This window comes from Penicillium hispanicum, assembly GCF_028827665.1.
Source record: "Penicillium hispanicum strain IBT 35686 chromosome Unknown utg000007l_segment0_segment0, whole genome shotgun sequence".
NCBI lineage: Eukaryota > Fungi > Ascomycota > Eurotiomycetes > Eurotiales > Aspergillaceae > Penicillium > Penicillium hispanicum.
Window position 1 is genome coordinate 1,749,375 of NW_026623199.1, and position 23,829 is coordinate 1,773,203.

At 54.3% G+C, this 23,829-nt stretch overlaps 7 protein-coding genes across 7 annotated transcripts; 5 read left to right on the plus strand and 2 right to left on the minus strand.

Moving 5' to 3' along the window:
- Positions 1 to 440: 440 nt before the first annotated feature.
- Positions 441 to 2,880, plus strand: N7459_008444 (bifunctional K:H/Na:H antiporter NHX1; the record flags this gene model as incomplete). Its single annotated transcript, XM_056947612.1, has 5 exons — positions 441 to 483; positions 545 to 574; positions 670 to 819; positions 913 to 1,572; positions 1,637 to 2,880. The coding sequence occupies 5 exons, from the start codon at positions 441 to 443 to the stop codon at positions 2,878 to 2,880; spliced, it is 2,127 nt and encodes a 708-aa protein (XP_056797122.1).
- An 842-nt stretch (positions 2,881 to 3,722) lies between these two features.
- Positions 3,723 to 4,552, minus strand: N7459_008445 (kinase domain containing protein; the record flags this gene model as incomplete). The annotated part of the gene is made up of 2 exons (XM_056947613.1): positions 3,723 to 4,358; positions 4,415 to 4,552. The coding sequence occupies 2 exons, from the start codon at positions 4,550 to 4,552 to the stop codon at positions 3,723 to 3,725; spliced, it is 774 nt and encodes a 257-aa protein (XP_056797123.1).
- A 1,136-nt stretch (positions 4,553 to 5,688) lies between these two features.
- N7459_008446 (putative GABA permease) lies at positions 5,689 to 7,860 on the plus strand (the record flags this gene model as incomplete). The annotated part of the gene is made up of 7 exons (XM_056947614.1): positions 5,689 to 5,800; positions 5,883 to 6,028; positions 6,145 to 6,415; positions 6,474 to 7,006; positions 7,083 to 7,169; positions 7,231 to 7,624; positions 7,691 to 7,860. 7 exons carry the CDS (start codon positions 5,689 to 5,691, stop codon positions 7,858 to 7,860), a joined length of 1,713 nt encoding a protein of 570 aa, XP_056797124.1.
- A 209-nt stretch (positions 7,861 to 8,069) lies between these two features.
- On the minus strand, positions 8,070 to 9,251 carry N7459_008447 (zinc-dependent alcohol dehydrogenase; the record flags this gene model as incomplete). The annotated part of the gene is made up of 3 exons (XM_056947615.1): positions 8,070 to 8,150; positions 8,194 to 8,532; positions 8,595 to 9,251. The coding sequence occupies 3 exons, from the start codon at positions 9,249 to 9,251 to the stop codon at positions 8,070 to 8,072; spliced, it is 1,077 nt and encodes a 358-aa protein (XP_056797125.1).
- A 2,246-nt stretch (positions 9,252 to 11,497) lies between these two features.
- On the plus strand, positions 11,498 to 16,701 carry ino80 (chromatin-remodeling ATPase INO80; the record flags this gene model as incomplete). Its single annotated transcript, XM_056947616.1, has 4 exons — positions 11,498 to 12,046; positions 12,119 to 12,601; positions 12,658 to 16,447; positions 16,505 to 16,701. The coding sequence occupies 4 exons, from the start codon at positions 11,498 to 11,500 to the stop codon at positions 16,699 to 16,701; spliced, it is 5,019 nt and encodes a 1,672-aa protein (XP_056797126.1).
- An 847-nt stretch (positions 16,702 to 17,548) lies between these two features.
- Positions 17,549 to 19,539, plus strand: hemA (5-aminolevulinic acid synthase HemA; the record flags this gene model as incomplete). Its single annotated transcript, XM_056947617.1, has 2 exons — positions 17,549 to 17,882; positions 17,939 to 19,539. The coding sequence occupies 2 exons, from the start codon at positions 17,549 to 17,551 to the stop codon at positions 19,537 to 19,539; spliced, it is 1,935 nt and encodes a 644-aa protein (XP_056797127.1).
- Positions 19,540 to 21,108: 1,569 nt separating this feature from the next.
- N7459_008450 (glycoside hydrolase family 47 protein) lies at positions 21,109 to 23,173 on the plus strand (the record flags this gene model as incomplete). Its single annotated transcript, XM_056947618.1, has 9 exons — positions 21,109 to 21,464; positions 21,533 to 21,586; positions 21,651 to 21,818; positions 21,867 to 21,951; positions 22,037 to 22,096; positions 22,240 to 22,425; positions 22,481 to 22,616; positions 22,676 to 22,976; positions 23,041 to 23,173. The coding sequence occupies 9 exons, from the start codon at positions 21,109 to 21,111 to the stop codon at positions 23,171 to 23,173; spliced, it is 1,479 nt and encodes a 492-aa protein (XP_056797128.1).
- Between the last annotated feature and the right edge of the window lie 656 nt (positions 23,174 to 23,829).

A 23,829-nucleotide genomic window follows, 5' to 3' on the forward strand; every position in this document is an offset into this window, starting at 1 on the left:
CATACAAGTGTGTCCCTGTCGGCAATGCGAGTCGAGGAAAAACAAGCCTACCGTCCGCTTCGGCGCAGCCCGTTTCTTGGCGGTTGCGCGGCTGTCTTGACGAAACCCACATGTCACGTCGAGAGTAAAACACAAACTGTACGGTTTTATTACAAGCCAAACCCACCCCTTTCCCGGCGCGGAACGCTACGTTCGGTTATTTCTCGCCCGCCGTAATACCGATCTTCGGCCATCTGTCCCTCCGCTCGGCGGATGCAACTCAACTCAGAACTTCAACCTTTAAGCATTGAATCTGTTGCGCCGCCTTCCCCCCGCCCACTCTGCTCGCTCCTGGCTTGTGGATTATGTGCGCCTGGCCTGTACTCTCAGACTCGCAGAGGGAGTAAACCGCCAGGGCTCATCCGCGCCGGCCCTCGAAAGTCCCTTATCGAGTCGCGACGATGGCTGATCAACTGATGGGCGAGGCCTTCCACGCTCTGCTTCGTGTGTTCCCCAGCTCCAGATAATGTCGAGGATTTCAAACTAATGACCTCTCTCATCATAGGGCGAGCGGCAGAAGACACTGACCCCGATGGTACGCGTGCACTAGCTTCCCTGATCCCCCTCGCTGGTGACGATATGTCTGCTTCGAATAGAACACGCTGTTCTGACCTTGTCTTTGAATCCCAGATGCCCCCGAAGCGGGCTCGAAGGAGATCACAAGCTCCTGGGCTCTCTTTATCATGATAATGCTGTTAATGTTTGCCCTGTTCACGAGTTACATCCTCCAGCAAAGGAAGATCCAAGCTGTCCACGAGACCGTCCTGTCTATTTTTGCCGGTAAGTAGTGCTCGAAGACCGTCGGAGGGGCCCCGGACATCTGGTCGTGATGACCGCGGGGCACGCCGGATATGATGTGCTGATGGTCTCCAGGGATGTTCGTCGGTCTAATTATCCGACTCACGACCAATTCCAATCTACAGGATAGCGTCGCCTTCGACTATCAATTCTTCTTTAACCTCCTCCTTCCTCCGATCATTCTCGCTTCTGGATATGAGCTCCACCAAGCGAATTTCTTCCGTCATATCGGCACCATTCTTACATTCGCGTTCGCTGGTACCTTCATTTCGGCTATTGTGCTTGGGCTGGTTCTTTTCCTCTGGACGCGAATCCCGCTGGATGGGCTGAACATCAGCTTCGTCGAGGCAATCTCCGTCGGTGCCACACTCTCCGCCACTGACCCAGTCACTATCCTGGCGATCTTCAACCTCTACAAGGTCGAGCCGAAGCTCTATACGATCATTTTTGGCGAGTCGATCCTGAACGATGCCATCGCCATTGTCCTGTTCGAGACGGCACAGAAGTATGCGGAGAGCGAGGCTGGATCACTGACCTTCCTTCATATTTTTGAGGCCATCGGGCTCTTCTTGCTCGTGTTCTTCGGCAGCATGTTGGTCGGCATTGTTGTGGGTATCGCCACGGCACTTGGCCTCAAGTATACGTTGGTGCGGCGCATGCCTAAGATTGAGAGCTGCCTGATTGTTCTTATTGCCTACGCCAGCTATTTCTTCTCCAACGGGGTGCACTTGTCTGGTGAGTGCTGTTCCCCAGCCTCTTGTGGAAGTCACACAAATGCTAATTTCCCGCTCTAATCCAGGAATTGTGTCTCTTCTGTTCTGCGGCATCACGCTGAAACACTACGCCTATTACAACATGTCTCGCCGCACACAGCTGACCACCAAGTATTTGTTCCAGGTGATGGCACAGCTGTCGGAGAATTTCATCTTCATTTACTTAGGACTGGATCTTTTCGTCGAGTCCAACTTACACTTCAATCCTCTCTTCATCCTGGTCGCGGTCTTTGGCATCTGCCTTGCGCGCTACCTTGCCGTATTTCCTCTTTCGAAAGCCATCAATTGGTTCATTCGTTATAAGGCTCGGCGTCGGGGGATGGAAGTCGCAGACGAACTTCCCTTCTCCTACCAGGCGATGCTCTTCTGGGCTGGACTGCGCGGTGCCGTCGGTGTTGCGCTGGCTGCCGGCCTTTCCGGCCTGAATGCGCCGACACTCCGAGCCACTGTCCTGGTCGTGGTCGTGTTGACAGTCATCATCTTTGGTGGTACCACCGCTCGCATGCTGGAGATCATGGGAATTCGAACCGGTGTCGTTGAGGAACTCGACTCAGACGACGAGTTCGACATCGAAGTCACTCACGGTGGTACCTACTACAAGCGCTCTGACACCGCTCTGGGATACACCCCGCGACGCGTCGACTCGACCATCCCTCTGGACGGAGTGGGTAATAATCACCCGCGCGTACCTCTCGGGGAGCGAGCAGACAGCTACTCGACCGGCAACAGCCGACGCCCCAGCCCGCCTCAGGGTCACACCCGCATGTACTCTGCCGCGTATGGCACCAAAGACGTCCAAACACGACGTGACCGCTCATCGACCGCAACTCTACTCAACGGCGGCACCGCCGGGCCCAGCAGCCGGAGTATCAGTAGCGGTGGTGGTGGCAGCGACGACGAGTTTGGTCTCCCGCCCAGCGGCGGGAGTCGCTCGAACCAAGTTGCCCACCCGGACGAGTTCGATCTCGACCTCGACGGCATCTCCGATGATGATCTCCCACCCGCCGCCGGAGGTGCTTCGCGCTTGCGACGATCCGCATCCCACCCGTCCCAAGGATCGCACACCCCATCCCCTGTCGCAGCGTCAACGAGCGTCTCCCCGGCCCGTCGGGAACAACAAGGTCTCAGTGCACGTGAGGCTCTCAGGGACTTGTTTTCTGGTGGTGCCAACGGCGATCACGCGGCGTGGTTCCGCCAGATCGACGAGGACTACATCAAGCCGACGCTGCTGCTGGATCAGTCGAACCATAAGGGACCCGGGGCAGTTTGACGAGTGATACTTCTGAAGAAGAGCTTTCCAGCTGCATGGCTTTGACTTACATGAGTGTATATTATTTAGCCATTCTTTTTTTTTCTACCTCTACTTCCCTCGGTTTTTTCCTTCCTTGGGTCTGCGTCACTGTAACCGCGACGGCTTCTTTCTCGCAGAGACTAATTTCCCGTTACACTTCTCGAGCTGCGTATGCTGTTGATGAACTCTGTCAAGCCCTGGTGGCTATGTTCACGCTGCTGTGGTGGTTGTAAGAGGGGAGCCTGCAATCCGGTTGAGGGTATCTGTGACTTCTTTCGGCGGTATTCTGTGCCGGATAAGTCTGCTTGGGTTTTTATAGATCGCATAAACACCGGTGCTTTTGAATGAATGAAATGGATTACATCTGCAGTTGCGTTCTCGGGTTGAATTTGGCCAGTGATATATAGAGTAACAAGAGTATAGGCGGCGTGGCGCATGCCACGCCGCTGTGCCTCATTAGATTTGATTCATCCATTACAAAATTCGAAAAGATATCCCTTAGGAGCCTATATATACATAGTAAGTCCGTCCGATCTCAGCGAACTATCTAGTATACGCAGATATATTCTCGAACGCTAGTAAACTATTTCTTCTTCAGCTGGCTTCTGCCTTTCCCCTTCCTGCTCTAGATAGGGCTCTCCGGAGCAAAAAGAAGTCAGTTAGTAGCTATTGATAAATCTAAGTCTATGTTACGACCCCAGCCCTCGCAGGGGACCGCACACATGGTCCCTATGGGTTCTACGTACCGCGCGCACCCATGATCTATATGGGCCGCTGTACTACGTAGGGATTTATACCCTATACCCCTGCGTATATATATATTAGTTTACACTCAGAATCGAGTCACTGGTTCCTTGAAAAACCTCGTAAAGAGTCGACCCGAGCGCAAACAGATCCGTAGCCACAGTAGGCGGGTCTCTCCAATGTCGTGGGAGATAGAATCGAGTTCCCTCACCAGAGGCCGGTTTAGAGCCGTCTAGCGAAGAGCCAGAAAAGTCGACGATTTTGATATTAAGAGTCGCGTCCAAGAGGAAATTTCGGGGTTTGATGTCGCAGTGGATGATGCCGTTACTATGTAGGAGAGAGACAGCTTGTGCAATTTCATATGCCCACTTCAACTTCAGGCTCGTTGGAATCGAGTTTTGAGCTTGAAGATATGTCTTGAGACCACCGTTTTTCATATACTCAAGAATAAGACCGTCTCTGGAGTGACCCAACATCCGTACCAGCCTTTCATGTGGGCCAATGCGATGATAGATACTGGCTTCTTTGGTAATGTCCAGGATGTGGTTTTCCATTTCAGCGTCAGGAAATGGCGATTTGAGGACGGTACCATCCCCAAGGAGTTCCACAATCCCAGTTAGCCCACCAGAGATAAATTGTCCTTGGGCATCTCTGCTAATGGTTTCGACCTTTCCATGTCCATTTCCATTTGCTTGAGAATCGTATTGAGGTCCCTATTGTAAATTGGTCAGTAAGCGTTTGCGATGGAAAAGGGAGGCTCGATTTGTACCGCTTCAATATCGTGACCAGTGGGCCAGTGGATCAGGCGTGACAAAGGAGAAATCAACGCAATCGCCATCCAGTCTTTGAATCCATACCATACTGACAGGAATCGCTGCAGTGTCTGCGACCAGAGCGTAAAAGCCATTTGAAACGCGGCGGTCGGTGATGCTGCATTGGCGACGGTGGTCGTCGTAATTCTCGCGCGAAAGGGTGATCCGTCACGTGGTTTCATGCCAGGAGAATCACTGTTTTTCTGTTGGGGGACGCCTGTTTATGCTGTTTATCCACCCAACTTATTCTTCTTCTTGATATATGAAGAATAGTAGAGAGTCTGATTAATTAGCTGTGCTTTTATAGCGGGGGATATGGAATGGATTACTAAGTATTTTTAGTCCTTTATGAGTAATTAATCTAACCTTGAAATTATAGATCTAATCCTTATACCCAAGGGTGATGTTAGATTAATTTATAGGGAGGGTATTGTCTGACTCGCGAAATAGTGATAATAGCGAATATACCAAGAGCGAAATAGTAGTGCATGAAGTAGGGCTAACACTCATGTCCAGCATGGAGAACCCTTTAGCGCCTCCAGTCCATTATCTATAACGACCACATGAACACAATGTAAAATGCCACAAAACGTCTCGCTCCGGTAGGCAAGACGAGCATTGCGTACTACGATAAAACATCGTCAGTGCTTCCAATGAGATGAGCGACGATCCCTCTTATCTCTCCCCCCGCCCATCCACACCAACCGGAACCGCGACGCCTATCTCACGCACCGCTCCAGCTATCAACAGCTATCGCGGAATCCATCGCGCCACCCAGTTCCGACCTCTGGTCCAGTTCCGCCCCTCAAGCCATCTTGCACATTGCTTCCCGCTTCCTCAGCCGGGCTCTTCCAGCTTACTCGAATGTCCCGCATTGCAGCCTAGCCCGTTCTACACACTGATCGGCCATGACCGAAATGAGTGAGAATGGCGAGGTTTGGGCCGTGTCTCGCGTCCCCCTGCATCGATACGGCGTGTGGGTAAGGTACTTTTGACTTGAGTGGATGAGCATAACAAGGCAAAGGCTTTAAGTCGAATGCAACCTGCCCATATGTCGGCGGGGGTGATTGTAGCTTACGATTTAAATCGGAACCTGCTACCTTGTGATTACGCCTGCAACTGGTGGCCCGACACCAACCTGGTTCTCTCCTACACGTTCTTCCATCACGTCGAGCTAAATCGAATTGAATTGACGTTTCCTGTCCCGACTGGCGTGTCTGCACTGTACAGTATGGCGGACATGGTGAAGCCCGCCTCGAAGAGCGGCGATGCGCTTCCCCCGTCGTCCATCCATGATGGGATTCATGCGGAGGCGCCATCGGAGGGCGATACAGAGCTGTTGGGTATGCTATATTTGTGGATGATGGCTGTTCATGGCTGTCATGAATTCCATTGGGGTTGCTGTGATTACTGACGCACTGCTAGCGACGCTGGGGTACAAGCAGGAGTTGAGGCGGCATTACTCAACGATGCAAATCTTTGCGGTAGCGTTTAGTATCATGGGCCTTTTGCCGTCGATCGCGTCGACATTGTCGTTTTCGATGCCTGCGGGCCCTGTTGGCATGGTTTGGGTAATGCTCGCTCTACCCCCCAGAGATTGGGATCCATGAGTATGGAGATCGCTGACTGAGTGACAGGGTATGCGGATTCTGCGACTCGAGTATACACGTTGTGTGGATGTTGACAGAATTTAGGGTGGTTGGCCGCGAGTGTCTTCATCTTCATTGTCAGTCTAGCAATGGTAAGTTCTATTCTTTGTTTTGGCAGCGTCTCTATTGATCCCACGGGCTCATTTATTTCTGTTCAACAGGCCGACATGGCTTCTGCGATGCCTACGGCCGGCGGTCTTTACTTCTGGACACATTACTACAGCGCTGGGAAATGGAAGAACCCACTGAGCTTTGTGGTTGGCTACAGCAATACCATTGGTCTCATCGGAGGCATCTGTTCCATCGACTGTGGGTTGCACTCGCTTCCAGTCTCGCGTGGATGAAAACTGAGTTTCTGGGACATCAGACGGCTTCGCCAACATGCTCCTTTCAATGATTTCCCTCGCCCGCGACGGCCATTGGACAGCCTCCCGACCCGTCATCTACGGCACCTATGTGGGAACCGTCTGCGCACACGGCGTCATCGCGACTTTCTTTGGCCGGGTCATGCCCAAGATCCAATCCGCCTGCATCTTCCTCAACGTCGCCCTCGTCGTGGCAACTGTGATTGCACTGCCCATTGGGAAACATGAGAACAGCCCGCCCGTCAACTCTGGCGCGTATGTCTTCGGCCACGTCGAGAACCAAACGACTTGGCCCACGGGCTGGGCGTTTATGCTGGCCTGGCTCTCGCCCATCTGGACCATCGGCGCATTCGATTCGTGTGTGCACATGAGTGAGGAAGCCACGCATGCCACTCGCGCGGTGCCGTTGGGTATAATCGCATCCTCGGGGCTATGTGGCATCCTAGGGTTCGTGTCGTTGGCCGTCATTGCGGCCTCGATGGATAAGGATATCAACGGGATTTTGACCTCCAAGTTTGGCCAGCCCATGGCCCAGGTATGTCCTGTCGAGTAGAGTCTCTCTTTTGAACGTCAGAACCGATGTTCTGTGCTGATCGATCCACTCCATTCAGATCTACTACGACGCCCTGGGCAAGCATGGAGCCCTCGGCTTCATGGCCGTGGTAGCAACGGTCCAATTCTTCATGGGACTGAGCATTGTGCGTTTCTCTCCGCGTTCTTCACTCGCCGTCCCCTGTTCAGCTCACTAACAGATCCCAGGTCCTCGCTGCCTCCCGTCAAAGCTGGGCCTTCTCCCGCGACGGCGCCCTCCCGCTCTCCTCTTTCTTCCGGAAGGTCAGCCAGCGCCGATTGACCCGCTACCAGCCCGTGCGCATGGTGTGCGGCGTGATCTTCGTCTCCATCATCATCGGCCTGCTATCACTCATCGACGACGCGGCCTCCAACGCGCTGTTCTCCCTCGCCGTCGCCGGCAACGATCTGGCCTGGCTGACGCCCATCCTCGCCCGCCTGATCTGGGGCCAAGACCTCTTCGTGCCCGGGGAGTTCTACACGGGCAAGTATCTCAGCAAGCCGATTGCTTGGACTGCGGTCGTTTATCTGGCCTACGCTATTGTGCTGTGCATGATTCCGACTGGAGGCCCTGATCCGTCACGTAAGTTTGATTCGAGCCCGTTCTTGATCCGGAATAGAGGAGGGAATGTGCTGACTGGATCAATAGCCGCGGACATGAATTATACGGTCGTCATCAACGGGGCACTGTGGGGTGGCGCGGTGCTTTATTATGTTCTGCATGCTAGAAAGACGTTCAATGGCCCGATGACAACGGCGGCTCCTGAAGAACAGGGCAAGTTAGAGGCTGAGACGGAGTCGCCGGAGAAGAGCCCATGATATAAAGATACCTATACATATTTTTGTATATGAGCGCTTTTTAGAGGTTACTGTTACTGCGATATATTGAACGGCTGATAAGTGCATTTCATTTCTCGTTATGTCCCTCTAGAGGGCGTGGTAGATTCGTTCTTCGCGTCACATTTCGCTTTTTGGTGCCGAGGACTCCCTCTATGCCAGGTTTCCTAGATCGACTTTATCTGCTGGGTTTACTGGGGGATCTCGAGCACGTAGCGGCCGGCAATCTTGCCTTGTTCTGGATCATCACGGTTAGTACGCCGTCGAGGGTTCTGTGTTGGAGAATGTGTGGTGCTTACCCATTAGTTCAAACACCTTCGGCAGGTCCTCAAGTGGTGCAGTCTTGAAAGGCGCCTTGATCAAGCCTCGGGCAAAGAAGTCCACTGCTTCTTCGGCGTCGCGGCGGTTGCCGACGTAGCTGCCCTTGATGTTGATCATCTTCACGACGGAATCGAAGACGGGAGCCTTGAGGAATGCATTGGCAGGCAGACCAATAGCAACAATGACACCGCGGGGGCGAGAATATCCAACCGCCTGTTGGAACGGCTTTTCCGACGCAGCAAGCAGGAGCACAGCGTGGGCGCCCAAGCCGCCTGGGGTAGCAGCCTTGACGTCGGCGACGACATCCTTGGACGTGGAGAAATCGATGTAGGTCTGCGCGCCGCATTAGCTTCTGTACTTCACCATCCAGCAAATCCCCAATCGCTAGTACATACCTCAGATCCAAGCTCTTTGCACATAGCCCGCTTCTCGTCGCCGCCGTCAATACCAATCACGCGCAAGCCCATCGCCTTCGCATACTGCTGCGCAAGCGAGCCAAGGCCACCCCCTGCGCCGACAATGGCAACCGTCTGACCGGGACGCGCGCCAGATTCCTTCAGGCCCTTGTACACCGTGACACCCGCGCAGAGGATTGGCGCAACGGCGTCAAACGGAACCTCCTTGGGCAGTCTAGTCGCATGCGCCGCCTTGCCGATGGCATACTGCTGGAACGTGCCATCGACCGTGTACCCGGACAGCTGCTGTCCGGCACAGAGCGACTCGTCTGCGGTCTTGCAGAATTCGCATGCCAGGCACGAGCCATTCAGCCACTTGATGCCGGCGTGGTCACCAATCTCAATGCCTTCGGCCAGTTCGCCCTTGGCGACGACGATGCCGGCGCCCTCGTGGCCACCGACCAGGGGCATTTTCAGTGGAAGGGGCCAGTCGCCCTTCATGGCGTGCAGGTCTGTGTGGCAGACGCCGGTGTAGTGCATCTTCACGAGAACTTCGTCGGGGCCCGGCTTGGGGACGGGGATTTGCTTGTACACGGGTGATCCGCCCTTTTGTTCGACGACTTGGGCCCACTGCATTTCGGGGATAGTGGGCGACATTTCGAGGGAGCTGCGCTGTTGATGTTGTGGTTGAGTCGAGGGTGGTGAGGAAGTATGTATGCTGCGTGGAGTGTGGGGTGTGGAGTGTGGAGTATGCGGAAAGTAGATGAAGGGTGGAAAGAGAAACGAGGGTGGAGGAGAGGTTTATGAAAGAGCAGAGACTGGCGACTGAAAGTCCAGAAAAAACAGGGAACTTGACAAGTACAACGCGCGCAACGGGGTGGCACCACTGAGGCCGATGATGGCACTGACTCGGTAACCATGACCACATCACAACCTGCCATCTCCCAACACGATCCGGTCTGTCCCCGATCTGATGCTGATATCGCGAAGGTATAGGTGGTTCCATGTCTCATGGTTCAATTGCTTACTGAGGCTCGACGTACAGATTCATTGCTCCCCGGCTTGTCCTCCCAGCCTGCAACCCACCCGGCGAGAAAGCAATATGCAGATGAGCCGAGATTGACACAGTGGCCCTTTGTCCCTCCCCAATAGCTGCAGCTGAGCAGCTCAGGCTTTTTAGACATCCACGAAATGCGCCGGTTCGACCGGGCAGCCACGCAACCACGCAGGGGAGCTCTCCGACAAGAGCAAGACTCTGAACTCAAACCCCGCAGTGCATAGCTCAATTCGGATCATGCAAGGCCATTCGCCGAACCGGGAAGGTTTTTCTCGTGGCCAATGTCGGGATGCAGCTTTGCAGCCTGGGGCGAGGACAGAGTGGGGGACGTCACCATCACTGCGCTCCACGCCACGCGTGGGATCTTCCGGAAAATCAGGCGATGTGGACGGGAATGCTGTGGAAGGGACGGATGAGTGCGATGGATCTATGCTATGTACTACGCCTGTTGCTGCTGTTTCCCCGTTGTTCACTTGGGTATCGTTGTACTGACATCCAGGGACGGCGTGCACCTTGGGGGAATCGAGTCGCGCAGTGGAGATCGCCGTTTCATCAATCTTGGGGCTGGTACATACTTCCAGGTCGCTACTGTGCTTCTGATTCGACCGTCAGTACCTATCCCAGTCGATCTATAATGTCGACTTCCTCCTCCATTCGGGAGTGCCTTGTCACCCTTTCATCTGTCCGTTTTTCTTTTCTTTTTCTTGGGGGCGGTGGCTTTTGCGAATCGATCCTCGCAGATCGGACCCTCATTCGCAGATGACCTCGTCGCTTGGGGAGATCAAGAGAGCAGATCGCTCTCGGCACAGTCTTCCTAGAACCTCCGTTTCACAGATACGGCAGTAGAAAGGCGATAGGATGTATTCCAGGTTCTCCCGCTTTCGACGGTGGTTGACGAAGCACGAGCAACGGCGCCGGGCCCGTCGGATGAGTGAGAAAGCGGGCGACGAGATTGATGTCCAGGGAACAAGTGGATCACATCTGACTAGATAGCTGGAGATACACACGCTTGTATGAAAAGAGAATGAGTTACATGTCCTTAGCTATGTAGATCGAGTGCGTGCATCCTCTTCACCCGTCGAGGAAGAATCAGGCTCTGTATGGAAGACTTGCCGCCTCAGCACCGCCTGATGCAGCCACCATTCACTATCGGAGCCGCTGGGAGACTGTTGCCATCGTAGATCCATGCTATGATCAGACCGACATCGCTAGCTCATGTGTGTCTCAACAATCTTGCGCATCCGCCGACCGAGAGCACCTGGCCGAGTCCCGGTTGGGTGATACCCCAGACGCCAACGAGAGATTCACCACCGGCCGTGAATGAACGGGCTTCGTGTCGTCGGTTTCTCTTATTCCGCCCCTCCTCCTTCCTTTCTTTCTTTCCCACCCTTCCATCTCAACCTGACTCCGTTTGCAAAACCTCCATCCACCCCCATTTCGAGTGTGAGTCGACTATCCGATCCCACAACCCATAGCCGTCGGAGGTCACCTCCCTGCATCCTCGCCTAGCCCAGCCGCGCATTCTCTTCCTGGCTCTCCGCGGCCACAAAGCTCCCTCCTTTCTGCATCCTCCCACCACAAACGAATTCATCCTCCCACCCGGTATTCCCCCCATCCCTTTTCCTCTCCTTCTCGTGCATCTCGCCCCTGTCCCTCCCGCCGATTCTCTCCACCCTCCACCTCGCTGACGTCGCGTTCGCGCTAGATCTGCGGTCCCCCTTGACACCTGTTCATGGGCATCGCCCACGGTCTCTGACCCTTCTCCCGTCTTCAATTCATCACCTTCCATCTTTTCCCGCGCACTTACTCCCTGCCGCGCGTGTCCGGCGCCGGGGACGCGGCCATCATGACGGGCGCTCCGCCATACAACGCCCAGTCCCCGACTCAGCAGCATCGATTTGCTGTGTACGACTCCCCGACAAAAACCCGTCCATTCTACCCCAACAATGAGCAGCCGCCGCAACAGCAGCAGCAACAGCAGTACTCCCAGCATCCCCCGCAGACACCTCCAGCGTTTGGTGCATCCTCCGTTCCGCGGAGCCCTCACTTTTCGCACGCGTCATCCCCGATGCCGGCTTCACTGCCTCCACCCTTGAACGGCGCGGCGCCCCCTCACCAGCCTCATGCGGACTCCTCGCAATATCAGGCACACTCCTCCAGCGGTACACCTCAGCTCTCGCTTCCGCGTCCGTTTGGAAACTCGGTGCATCCCGGAAATGGGACATCGCCTTACGGTCCCTCCACACCCCATGGCCATGCCTCCGCCCGCCAGAATGACCACTCGCAGTCGCCAACTCGCGAACCTGAATCGCCCTATAGGATGAGAGGCAATGGCCCAGGATTCGCAACTTCGATGATGCGTGAGCCGAGACCTGCATCCCCGCCTCGCGAATCGGTACGTATCGAACTCAGTTCCTCCCCATCGTCAAAAACATGCCTGATCGTTTTTTTTTTTTTAACTTTGTAGAAGCCTGCTCGAGCAGCCGATCCTATGTCCTTTGCCAGCATTCTGTCAGGACCGACCGAAGAGCAAGCCGCACGGAAACCGTCCCCTCAGTCTTTGGCTCCGGTTCTTGTACCATCTGCTCAAGTAGTTCCGGGCTATGAACCCCGGAATCATGAGCCTCCCGTCGCTGGGACTTTCTATCACAAAGTGACGAAGGGTGCTGGCGTGGACAGCCAGTCGGGTGTTTCCAATGGCCCATATGCCTCCAATGGGCTCGCGGGTCAGGAATCTGACCATGCTCGGACTCTTCCCCGTGCGCCACCGCGCAAGCCTTTCCCGCCGGGTGTCGATGCTGAGCAGGTTAGCCGTGCATTGTCCGACATCGACGCTGGCGACAAGAGCGATGTGGAAAATCCTGGCTTTGGTCCGGAATCGGACCGGTATCAAGAGAAAAACCATAAACGTTCCATCGACGGCGATCGTATGGAAGGAGTTCGACGCAAGGTATGTCTTTTCATATTGATTTGATGGGCTTGCAGCATAAACTAATTGTTGGTCAGCGCCGTCGCCACGAGTATCTGGCCGATGTGGGCCGAAGCTTAGAGAAGCACTTTGTGCTTGGAGCGGATCGATTCCGAATTTCTCACGAGGGTGCCGTCATGGCCGAAGTCCAGCAGAAAGAGGTCCAGGACGAGAAGGAGCGAAAGAAGGACATGCAGCGCAAGCGTCGCCGTGAGAACACCGTGCGCCTGGAGATGCAGAAGAAGCTGGAGGCCGAACGCAAAGCAGACAACGCCCAAGACTCCGCCGAGAAGGCCAAGTTCCTCCGCGAGGCTGAGCGAGCCCAGAAGAAGATTAGGTCCACTAAGCGGGCATTGGAGGGTGGAAATGCTCAGGATGAGCTTGGCGAAGTAACTCCGCTCGCTCCCAACCTCGAGGGCGGAACTACCAGCTCGTTCCATCTGAGCCGGACGTCCCCATCCCGACGCCGGTCGGGACGTGGTGGCCCTGTCACCCGCCCGAAGAAGTCTAAGGAACAGAAGGAAGCCGAAAAATTTGCCGCAGAGGCTGCTTTCAATGCCGGCTTGGATGAAGACCACTATCTCTCACGCGATTACCGGAAGGGTGGCCGGTCGAAGGAGGGCACGCCTGTCTTCCAGTTGCAGTACGACAGCAAGGGCTACAATCAGATCTATGAACAGATCTGGCGCGATATTGCTCGCAAGGACATTCCCAAAGTCTACCGCATTAAGACCACTTCGCTGTCGACTCGTCAAGAGAACCTGCGCAAAACCGCCCAGCTGGCAAGCAAGCAATCTCGCAAGTGGCAGGAGCGCACCAACAAGAGCACCAAGGACACGCAAGCTCGCGCTAAGCGCACTATGCGTGAGATGATGTCGTTCTGGAAGCGTAACGAGCGTGAGGAGCGCGACCTGCGCCGTTTGGCAGAGAAACAAGAGATTGATTCGGCCAAGAGAGCAGAGGCGGAGCGCGAAGCCAACCGACAGAAGCGCAAACTCCACTTCCTGATTACACAGACGGAGATCTACTCTCACTTCATCGGTCGAAAGATCAAGACCGATGAAGCCGAAGCGTCTGGAGATGGCACTGTCGCCGCATCAAGCGAGACCGTTCAACCTGGCAGAGCAGCACACACGGTCAACCTGCCAGAGGGCGGGGCGAATCTGGATGGCAAGGCTATTAACTTTGAAGATCTGGACTTTGACGCTGAGGATGAGACCGCTTTGCAGCAGGCAGCCATGGCCAATGCCCAAAATGCCGTACAGCAAGCTCAGGATCGTGCTCGCGCCTTCAACCAGGAGCAAGATCAGATGGCTGCTTTTGACGAAGGCGAAATGAACTTCCAAAACCCGACTAGTCTTGGTGATATCGAGATCTCCCAGCCTACCATGCTGACGGCCACGCTGAAGGAGTACCAACTGAAAGGTCTCAACTGGCTTGTCAACCTGTATGAGCAAGGTATCAACGGCATTTTGGCAGACGAGATGGGTCTTGGTAAGACCATCCAGTCCATTTCCGTGATGGCCTATCTCGCCGAGTTCCATAACATCTGGGGTCCTTTCTTGGTCATCGCGCCCGCATCTACATTGCACAACTGGCAGCAGGAAATCTCCAAGTTCGTTCCCAATCTCAAGGTCTTGCCCTACTGGGGTAACGCCAAGGACCGAAAGGTTCTCCGCAAGTTCTGGGATCGCAAACACATCACATACAACCGCAGCTCGGAATTCCACGTCCTGGTGACCTCCTACCAGCTGGTTGTTCTGGACGCGCAGTACTTCCAGAAAGTCAAGTGGCAGTACATGATTCTGGACGAGGCTCAGGCTATCAAATCATCGCAGAGCTCACGCTGGAAGAACCTATTGGGTTTCCATTGCCGCAACCGTCTACTTCTGACCGGTACTCCTATCCAAAACAATATGCAAGAACTCTGGGCATTGCTCCACTTCATCATGCCCACTCTTTTCGACTCCCACGACGAGTTCAGCGAGTGGTTCTCCAAGGATATTGAATCCCATGCTCAAAGCAACACAAAGCTCAATGAGGGTCAACTCAAGCGTCTCCATATGATCCTCAAACCATTCATGCTGCGTCGTGTGAAGAAGAATGTACAGCAAGAGCTCGGCGACAAGGTTGAGAAGGATATCTTCTGTGACTTGACTTATCGCCAACGTGCCTTGTACGCAAGCCTGCGTAATCGTGTCAGCATTCTCGACCTCATTGAGAAGGCCGCTGTCGGCGATGATACCGACAGCACCACTCTGATGAACCTTGTCATGCAATTCCGAAAAGTGTGCAACCATCCTGATTTGTTTGAGCGCGCACAGACCAGGTCACCCTTCTCAGCTGCTTCCTTTGCGGAGTGTGCATCTTTTGTTCGGGAGGGCCCTTTTGTTGACGTTCGCTATTCTACTAAAAACTTGATTGAATATGAGCTCCCGCGCCTGCTGTGCAGCTCCGCCGCGCGTCTCGACGTTCCAGGCCCAGGCAACGATCGTGCTGGCTTCCAAAACAAGTATTTGTCACATATGATGAATGTCTGGACCCCAGAGAACATCCAGCAAAGTGCTCGTGAAGACGGAGCATTCTCCTTCCTGCGCTTTGTCGACACATCCGCCGGGGAGGCCAGCGAATCGTCACGGCTTGGTGTTTTGGAGCGGGCCACTCGTCGTCGCGGTCAGTCGAACCGACTGTCTCGCCTTCAAGTGGCCTACGGCGGTGATGACAGTCAAGTTGTGGGCACGTCGGTCTGGCCGCATTCCATGCTTAATATTGTCGATCGCAACGATCGCCAGGCTGTTTATGAAATCGCTGTTGAGGGACGCATGCGGGAATTGATGAATGTCTCCCGCTCTGCATTTGAAGGTCAAGGGCTTAACCTCATCGAGCCAATGGCCGCTCCTGCTGCCTCGGCGCCTCCGATCACCCTTACATGCTCTGGTCAAGAGGCGCAGCGGGAGACTCAGAAGAGCTTCTTCAATGCGACAGTGCGGCATGCGCTGTATAGCCAACCTACCAAGCAAGTTGACGAGCAAATTCTTGCCAAGAAGCTCGACCCTATTCCGTACTCCAAGTCCCCAATGCTGCCACCGCCCCTTTCAGCCAAGTCCCGCTATACTCACATCGAGGTTCCGTCTATGCGGCGCTTCGTTACGGATTCTGGCAAACTGGCTAAGCTCGACGAACTTCTGCGGAAACTCAAGCCTGGTGGTCACCGTGTGCTGCTGTACTTCCAGATGACACGGATGATCGACTTGATGGAAGAGTACCTGACCTACCGGAACTACAAGTACTGTCGTCTGGACGGAAGTACGAAGCTCGAGGATCGTCGCGACACGGTCGCGGACTTCCAACAGAACACCGATATTTTTGTCTTCTTGCTCTCTACGCGTGCTGGTGGTCTGGGTATCAACTTGACGGCCGCCGATACCGTCATCTTCTACGACTCTGATTGGAATCCGACCATCGACTCGCAGGCCATGGACCGTGCCCACCGTCTGGGTCAGACCCGGCAAGTCACGGTGTATCGACTCATCACCCGTGGTACCATCGAAGAGCGAATCCGCAAGCGTGCTCTGCAGAAGGAAGAGGTGCAGCGCGTTGTCATCACTGGCGGTGGTGCTGGTGGGGTGGACTTCAACACCCGCACTCGCGAGAACCGCACCAAGGACATTGCCATGTGGCTCGCCGACGACGACGAGGCCGAACTGCTTGAGCAGAAGGAGAAGGAGGCGCAAGAGCGCGGCGAGGCTCTTGGTACCGCCAAGAGCGGAAAGAAAGCCGCTCAGAAACGGAAGCGCGACCTCACGTTGGACGACATGTATCATGAAGGTGAGCATACGGCCCTCCAGTTATTCTGACCATTGCTAACTTGTATTCTCTCCCCAGGCGAGGGTAACTTTGACGATGCCAGCGCGAAGCCCTCGGGTGCGGCCACCCCGATGTCCGAGAATGTCGAAACCCCGTCGTCGGCACCTGTGGCCAAGCGTGGCCGGGGCCGTGGTCCTGGCAAGGGCACGTCGAAGCGCGCCAAAACCAATCAAGAGCGCCTTCGTCTTATTGATGGTGACGGCGGACTCAGTTAATTGCATGGCTGTTCTCAAATAGTGTCACTGGGCAGCGGCGTTCAATGTGTTCCCTGGTGGTTTCTTTCGATCGATTAGTTGTCTTCTATTTCTTTCTCATGTGGCAGGCCGCGCGCCTGCTGTGTATTACCATACAATCTTGTCCGCATCGCAAATTTCGGTGTCTCTGAGGCACCGGGGACAAAATGCTATTCTTTCTGAGTCATTTTTCTTATTCATCTTGTCTTGCTAGAAATATTTGCGAGGTGCCCGAGCACAGTTGAACAGTTGCATGATAGGCTCCCGTACGCTACGGTGTTTGTTTCCTTTCGTCCTCCATAGCATGAACTAAGCTTTATCAAATACTAATGCTCTTGCAGGAGTCTTGGGTGTCTGCTATTTCTGGTAGTTTCCATAGTAGGACATGCTTTCTGTGTATGGCGGAAGCGTGGTACATCAGACCCCTTATGTCGTACCTAGCAAGAGGCAAGATGAGGTGGGATCGTATTAGGACGACCTGAGCAGTCACTGACGGACATGATTGAGTGTTCGAATTTCGAAGAAGCCCCGGATCGAGGCCATCGGGCTGTCCGATGCGGCCACCCACGAGCCCGGGTCCAATTAATAATGAATCACGGGAAGTGCATCGCCGAGCAATTCCCGGCCGGCCAGAACTTCCCGTACGGTCAATGCCATCGGCCAATCCGCAGCGTAGAAATGTCAGCCGAGGGGGACCAGAGCGCTGAGTCAGCCCCCCCCGCCCAGACACCGGATTGATTTTCCTCTCCCCGAGGCCCGCATACATGTTTCTCTCCTCCTCCCACCCGCAGTCGGTATTGTTCTATTTCGGTTCAATTCGCTTCCCATCATGGAGTCTCTGCTCCAGCAGTCCCGGGCCATGTGCCCGTTCCTCAAGCGCACCTCCCCTACGACGCTGCGCACTCTCTCGACAGCCACTCGTCCCAGCACCGGTGGCGGCACCATGTCCAATCTCCAGGTCCTGGCCCGCCGCTGTCCCGTCATGAGCAAGGCTCTCGCCATCCAGAGTGCCCGCATGAATGGTACCAAACGCTTCACCTCCAGCGCCGCCGGCGTCCCGACCGTGAAGCCGTTCCGTCCTCCCACCGCCAAGCGGACTCTGCACACAACTGGCGGTCACCCCGCCAGTCTGGCCCCGGGAACCTATGAGAAGAACGAGCAAGGTAATATGACATACTTGGCTATTGCATAGTGGAAGGGGTCACTAATTGCCATGCAGTCCACCCCAATCTTGCCCGTCCTCTTCATCCTACCCCGGCCGCCACTGCTGCGGTCCGCGGCCCGCGCCCGGAAGCTCCAATCAACTCCCGGTTCGATTACAATGCTTTCTACGATGGAGAATTGGAGAAGAAGCACCAGGACAAGTCGTACCGCTACTTCAACAACATCAATCGGTTGGCGAAGGAATTCCCCCGAGCCCACACGGCTTCGGCCGAGGAGCGGGTGACCGTTTGGTGCTCCAATGATTATCTCGGCATGGGCCGTAATCCGCAGGTGCTCGAGGCCATGCACCGCACTTTGGACACCTATGGCGCGGGTGCAGGCGGTACCCGTAACATCTCTGGTCATAACAAGCATGCAGTTGCGCTGGAAGACACGCTGGCCAATCTGCATGGAAAGGAGGCCGCTTTGGTCTTCAGTTCGTGCTTCGTTGCCAATGATGCCACTTTGGCGACCCTCGGTAGCAAGATGCCCGACTGCGTGATTCTGTCTGATAGTCTCAACCACGCGTCTATGATCCAGGGTATCCGCCACTCGGGGGCGAAGAAGATGGTGTTCAAACATAACGACTTGGAAGACCTGGAAGCCAAGTTGGCCTCCCTGCCGCTCCACGTGCCTAAGATTATTGCATTTGAGTCGGTGTATAGTATGTGCGGATCCATTGCGCCTATTGAGAAGATCTGTGATCTTGCCGATAAGTACGGCGCCATCACTTTCTTGGATGAGGTGCACGCCGTCGGTATGTACGGCCCTCACGGAGCCGGTGTTGCGGAGCATCTTGACTACGATGTATATGCCTCGCAGGACACGGTCGCGCCGCAGAGCACCAGGGGCACCGTCATGGATCGCGTCGATATCATCACCGGTACGCTTGGCAAGGCCTACGGCTGTGTTGGTGGATACATTGCAGCCTCCGCCAACCTGGTGGATACCATCCGTTCTCTGGCACCGGGTTTCATCTTTACCACCTCACTGCCGCCTGCCACGATGGCTGGTGCTGATGCCGCCATCCAATATCAGGCGCAGCAGCCCCGCGACCGAGTCCTTCAGCAGCTGCACACCCGCGCAGTCAAGTCTGCGCTCAAGGAGCTGGACATTCCCGTTATCCCCAATCCGTCGCACATCGTCCCCCTTCTGGTTGGCGATGCCGAGCTCGCCAAGCGCGCCTCGGATAAACTGCTTGAGGAGCACGGTATTTACGTACAGGCCATCAACTACCCCACTGTCCCCCGAGGCGAAGAGCGGCTGCGCATCACTCCCACCCCTGGCCACGTGAAGCCTCTGCGCGACCACTTGGTGCAGGCCGTGCAGGCTGTCTGGAACGACCTTGGCATCAAGCGCGCTAGCGACTGGCAGAGCCTCGGCGGTTTCGTCGGCGTTGGTGTCGAGGGTGCCGAGGACGCTAACCAGCCCATCTGGGAGGAGACCCAACTGGGATTGGATGTCCAGGAGCCTCTTGAGAGCGCAATCGCCCGCGAACTCGAAGCCGAAGCCGAAGCCGCACAAACAGCTGCCGTCCCGCAGATGAAGACGGCCACTCCTCTCGGTGCGACTGCGCATTCCCCGATCGCCTCCACTCCCATCGGCGTGGCCGCATAATGTCGCCTCGGCTTTTCGGGATCTTTGGGCTGTCCAGTTGATTGCCTGTCCATTCCTTTTATTTACAACATAACTTTTTGAACCGAGTATCTTCATCTCGTATCTACACATTCGAAGTTTTCGTCCCCCCAATCATTGATGTTCATATCATGTCTTGACTCTTTTGTCCTGTCCTTACCCGCTCTGGACATGGATCTTACATTTGGGATTGTTTGTACACACGTATTCCTTTGGATGTTTCAGGGGGCTATACTACTGTATGTAGTTTGTACATGGGTCTAGTGTGGAGGTTTCGGACGGCGATTGAGGAAGACGACGAATGGATTGGGCCTACCGGGGCATTCTTCTCCCTTCATAATTCTTCTACGGTACCTGTAAGATGCAGTGGCACACTTGAGGAAGGCTATGAGCTATTTCAAGAAGCTAGGTCTAGATAGTTGTTCAGCATTGCGGAGAAAATCACCGCAGTTGGCGACGTGCGGGGTGGCATTTCCTTCACAGCACGCCTGCACTTACTATACTCTGTTCGCTGACCTCTCGCCCTCCATCCTCACACTCATCTTAATGCTTACCCAAATCACCGCTTGTCCACCCCCGAAAGACCCCACTGCACGCGCCCTCAACGATGGATCTCGCACTGACTCTGGGGTAACATCCTGTCATAGACGCTCGGCCAGCACAAGCCCACCAGGCTCTAAGCCCATCTCAGCTCGGAGCTATCGGCAATGCGTCGATCATTACCTCAACCACGCCAAGCGGGGAAATGCAAGTCTCTCGAATGCCGGCGAGTCGAGCGTCGAGAATGCGACATGTGATGCCAGAGCCTTGAAGGATGTGACTAGGAGACGAGTGCGCGCTATGGCATACGTGCAGGCGCATCTAAAAACTGGCCCGCTATGATTGATGCAATGCTGTATGTGTGGAAGTATTAGTCGGGCAAGGAATATTGTCGAATACACCTCGTGTCTAGGCTCTGTTTACTGACCCTCATCCCAGACGGTACTTGCGTTCCAGTCTCACAAATTGGCCTGCACTCGACCGAGGCCTGGCGGATCCCTCCACTTGGAAAGCTTGGAAAGCTTGACTCGGCATAATTCTGAGACGGGCCAATGCGTCGGCGGGGAAATCCAGGCTAGCAGTGATGGGCAGTGGCCGCTAAGCGCCCATTATTCTTTGCCCCTTGGCTGATTCCCGGAAATCTCGCCTCCGGACTGCATGCTTCTGAAATGCTCCTGTTGCGGTCCTTGTATCGCCTGGTCGCATTACTCGCTAAGCCGATGCTTTACATACATAAAGAAGACCGAGGCAGCTGGAAAAACAGCAAAGCACAAAGCCCAAACTTGATACTGCGAGTCTGATGTTGATTGCTTATTGCTTGCGGAGCTAACCTCGGGGACGTAACCTTCCAGCAATGTAACCATTGCTCTGTCGATCTACAGGGGCAAGCAGTATATATGCTGCCAGGGAATCATGTATCCGGTCCCCTCTCAGATATCACTCCAAGTGCCTGCATCACCTCTCTTGTCCTCGCCTAGAGCTCAAGTACGTAATCGGGTGCCAAGTGATAACATGGTTTTATGTATCCCCCATGCCCTGCTAGCCCTAGCGGTAATCGGCCACGCCAGTGCTGCTCCGTCGAGTTCACCCAGCCAGACCTGTGGGAAAGTACAATATGACTTCCCATCTGGCACTGGCAAGAACGACTCTCGCGTCGAAGCGGTGAAACAGGCCTATAGACGTGAGTGGCAGCAGTACTCGAAATATGCTTTCCCGAATGATGACCTTCTGCCTGTCACCCACAACTATACCAATGACTTGTTTGGATGGGGTGCGACGGTTGTCGATGGCATTGATACTGCCATTGTGATGGGTCTCACCGATATCGTGGAGCAACAGCTGAAGCATATTGCCTCTGTGGATTTTACGTATGTTGAGATTGTGTTATGTGATCCAGAGATTATCGATTTCAGAGGGATGATCTAACACTCAATAGGAAATCTGCCTACCTGGTTGACTTTTTCGATGTGAATATCCGCTATATTGGTGGGTAAGTTGGTAATCCGTAACCACGAAGTTAGATGGAGAAAGCTGATATAACAATCAATTCACAGGCTTCTGAGTGCCCATGATTTAATCAAGAGTGGACTCTTCCCCGGCTCGTACGATGAGAAGCTCGTCGAAGCTCTACTCTCCCAAGCCAAGAGCCTTGCTACGGCTATCAGCCCTGTCTTTGATACTGTCACTGGCCTGCCAGCAGCAAATCTCAATTTCTCGACGCAGTAAATCGTCCAGAGCAAGACTACGGTTAATGGGACAACTTACAACAGCACAAACACAGCCCAAGCGGGAACGATGATTCTTGAATACTATCGCCTCTCTGATCTGACTGGTGACGAGTCTTTCCGTCAACACGTATGTCCCAGCCCATTCTCCAAGAGAGAATTGATACACCGTGGAGAGCAAGACGCTTGTGTACTAATTGCTGCGCAAACCACAGGCCCAAAAGGCCGAGGAATATCTGATCAGCCCGAGTCCTACCCCCGTGTTCCCCGGCCTGGTTGGTACTGAGCTTGATACCGACTCGGGGCAAATTCATCACCTTCGACGGAGGCTGGGAAGGTGGCGTTGACAGTTTTATAGAGGTGCGCATTGGCCATTGTATTCCTACCTGTTATCGATCGAGCCGCTCATGATTTCTAGTATCTGATCAAAACCTACGTTTACAACCCAGATGATGAGTTAGCGCGGAAGCTGAAGGAGTTTTGGATCACCACTGCCGAGTCCAGCATTGATCATATTGCACTCCACCCATACCATAGGCCCGAGCTGACCTTCCTATCTCAAATGGACACCAACGGCAGCATCATGTGGACAATGGATGACTATGTACGCCAACATACTGCACATGTAGAATGCGACTATTCTAATTTATGGCTCCCAGGCTTGCTTTGCTGGTGGCAACCTCCTCCTTGGTGGGAAATACCTGGGTCGGCCCGATATCACTGAATTGGGAGTCAAAGTGACCGACAGTTGCCACTGGCTGTATAACACGACGCTCACTGGACTGGGGCCTTCCTGTAAGACTCCCCTTCGGATCACTCGCATTTCATGGACCTAACAAGTGGGTTCATTCCAGCAATTGGTTGGTACAACGCCAGCAACAAAGCCTACGACTCATCCTACGACACCAGCGCAGACTCTCGTGCCGAGGCCTCCAAGTACGGTTACTTCCTCGAAGACCCTTCCTACCGCTCCTATCCAGAGCCTCTCGAAAGCATCTTCTACGCCTACCGTATTACGGGCGAGACCCGCTGGCAAGACTATAACTGGCAGATCTTCCAGGCGCTGAACACCACCCGCTCGACATCCGTGCCGTATGCAGAGATTACTGACGTGAATGCGCCTGGCGGCGGCCAACTTGTCAACTATGTCTCGAGGTGAGTGTGATTGTCTTCTGAATAAGGCTGAGGATTGACTGCTGATGCCGCTGGTGGCTTGTAGCTTCTATTTTGCCGAGGTGCTCAAGTATCTCTACCTGACTTTTACTGAGCCTGATGTTGTCAGCTTGGATCGGTTTGTGTTTAATACGGAATGCCACCCTGTGCTTATTGAGAAGCCATGTGGATCGTCTTAGTTTATTACTGACCAGGCTGGTGACAAATCACTGGCAGGGCAAGCGTGCGATTTCACCTCGGTGTGTACAGAACAGGGAAACGGTGTCACTCATCTCCGCCCAATCGGGACGTGTCGATGCCATCATTTCCGGTTCAAGATGCACAGACCAACCATAGGGTCCGATTCACTGGGAATTTGTCATATAAACCCTTTTGATTATGTACAGCCGCGACAACCGTTTCGGAGAGTTTACTCTGAGAGGTAATCTAGATAGCAGGTTACTACTTACGAGAGAAAACCGGAAAGGGTGCATATGAAAGAAAGCTCGAGGTCAAGCCTCCAAGATAACCGGATTAGTGGACAGTCCTGCCAATCATGGCGTGATGGGCTCCATGGTAGTCGGTGAAGCTTGGCCAGCCATCATGGCAAGCAACAGATGTGTACGGAATAGGAGGGTGCGCCTGCGAAGGAGACTGACACCCTGGCGTCATAATAATTTGAGGACACCCTTATGGTATTAGTGTTCATGCTAGTGCATGCGCGGTCATTGTTGGCCTGAGCGCTAGTCAACTAGTTAGTTAATTAGAGGCATTTTATGCCGAAGCGTCATACCCTTAGGGCTGACTCGTAAGACAATTGGGACGTCATTCAAGTCGGATCTGACTTGCGATCTAT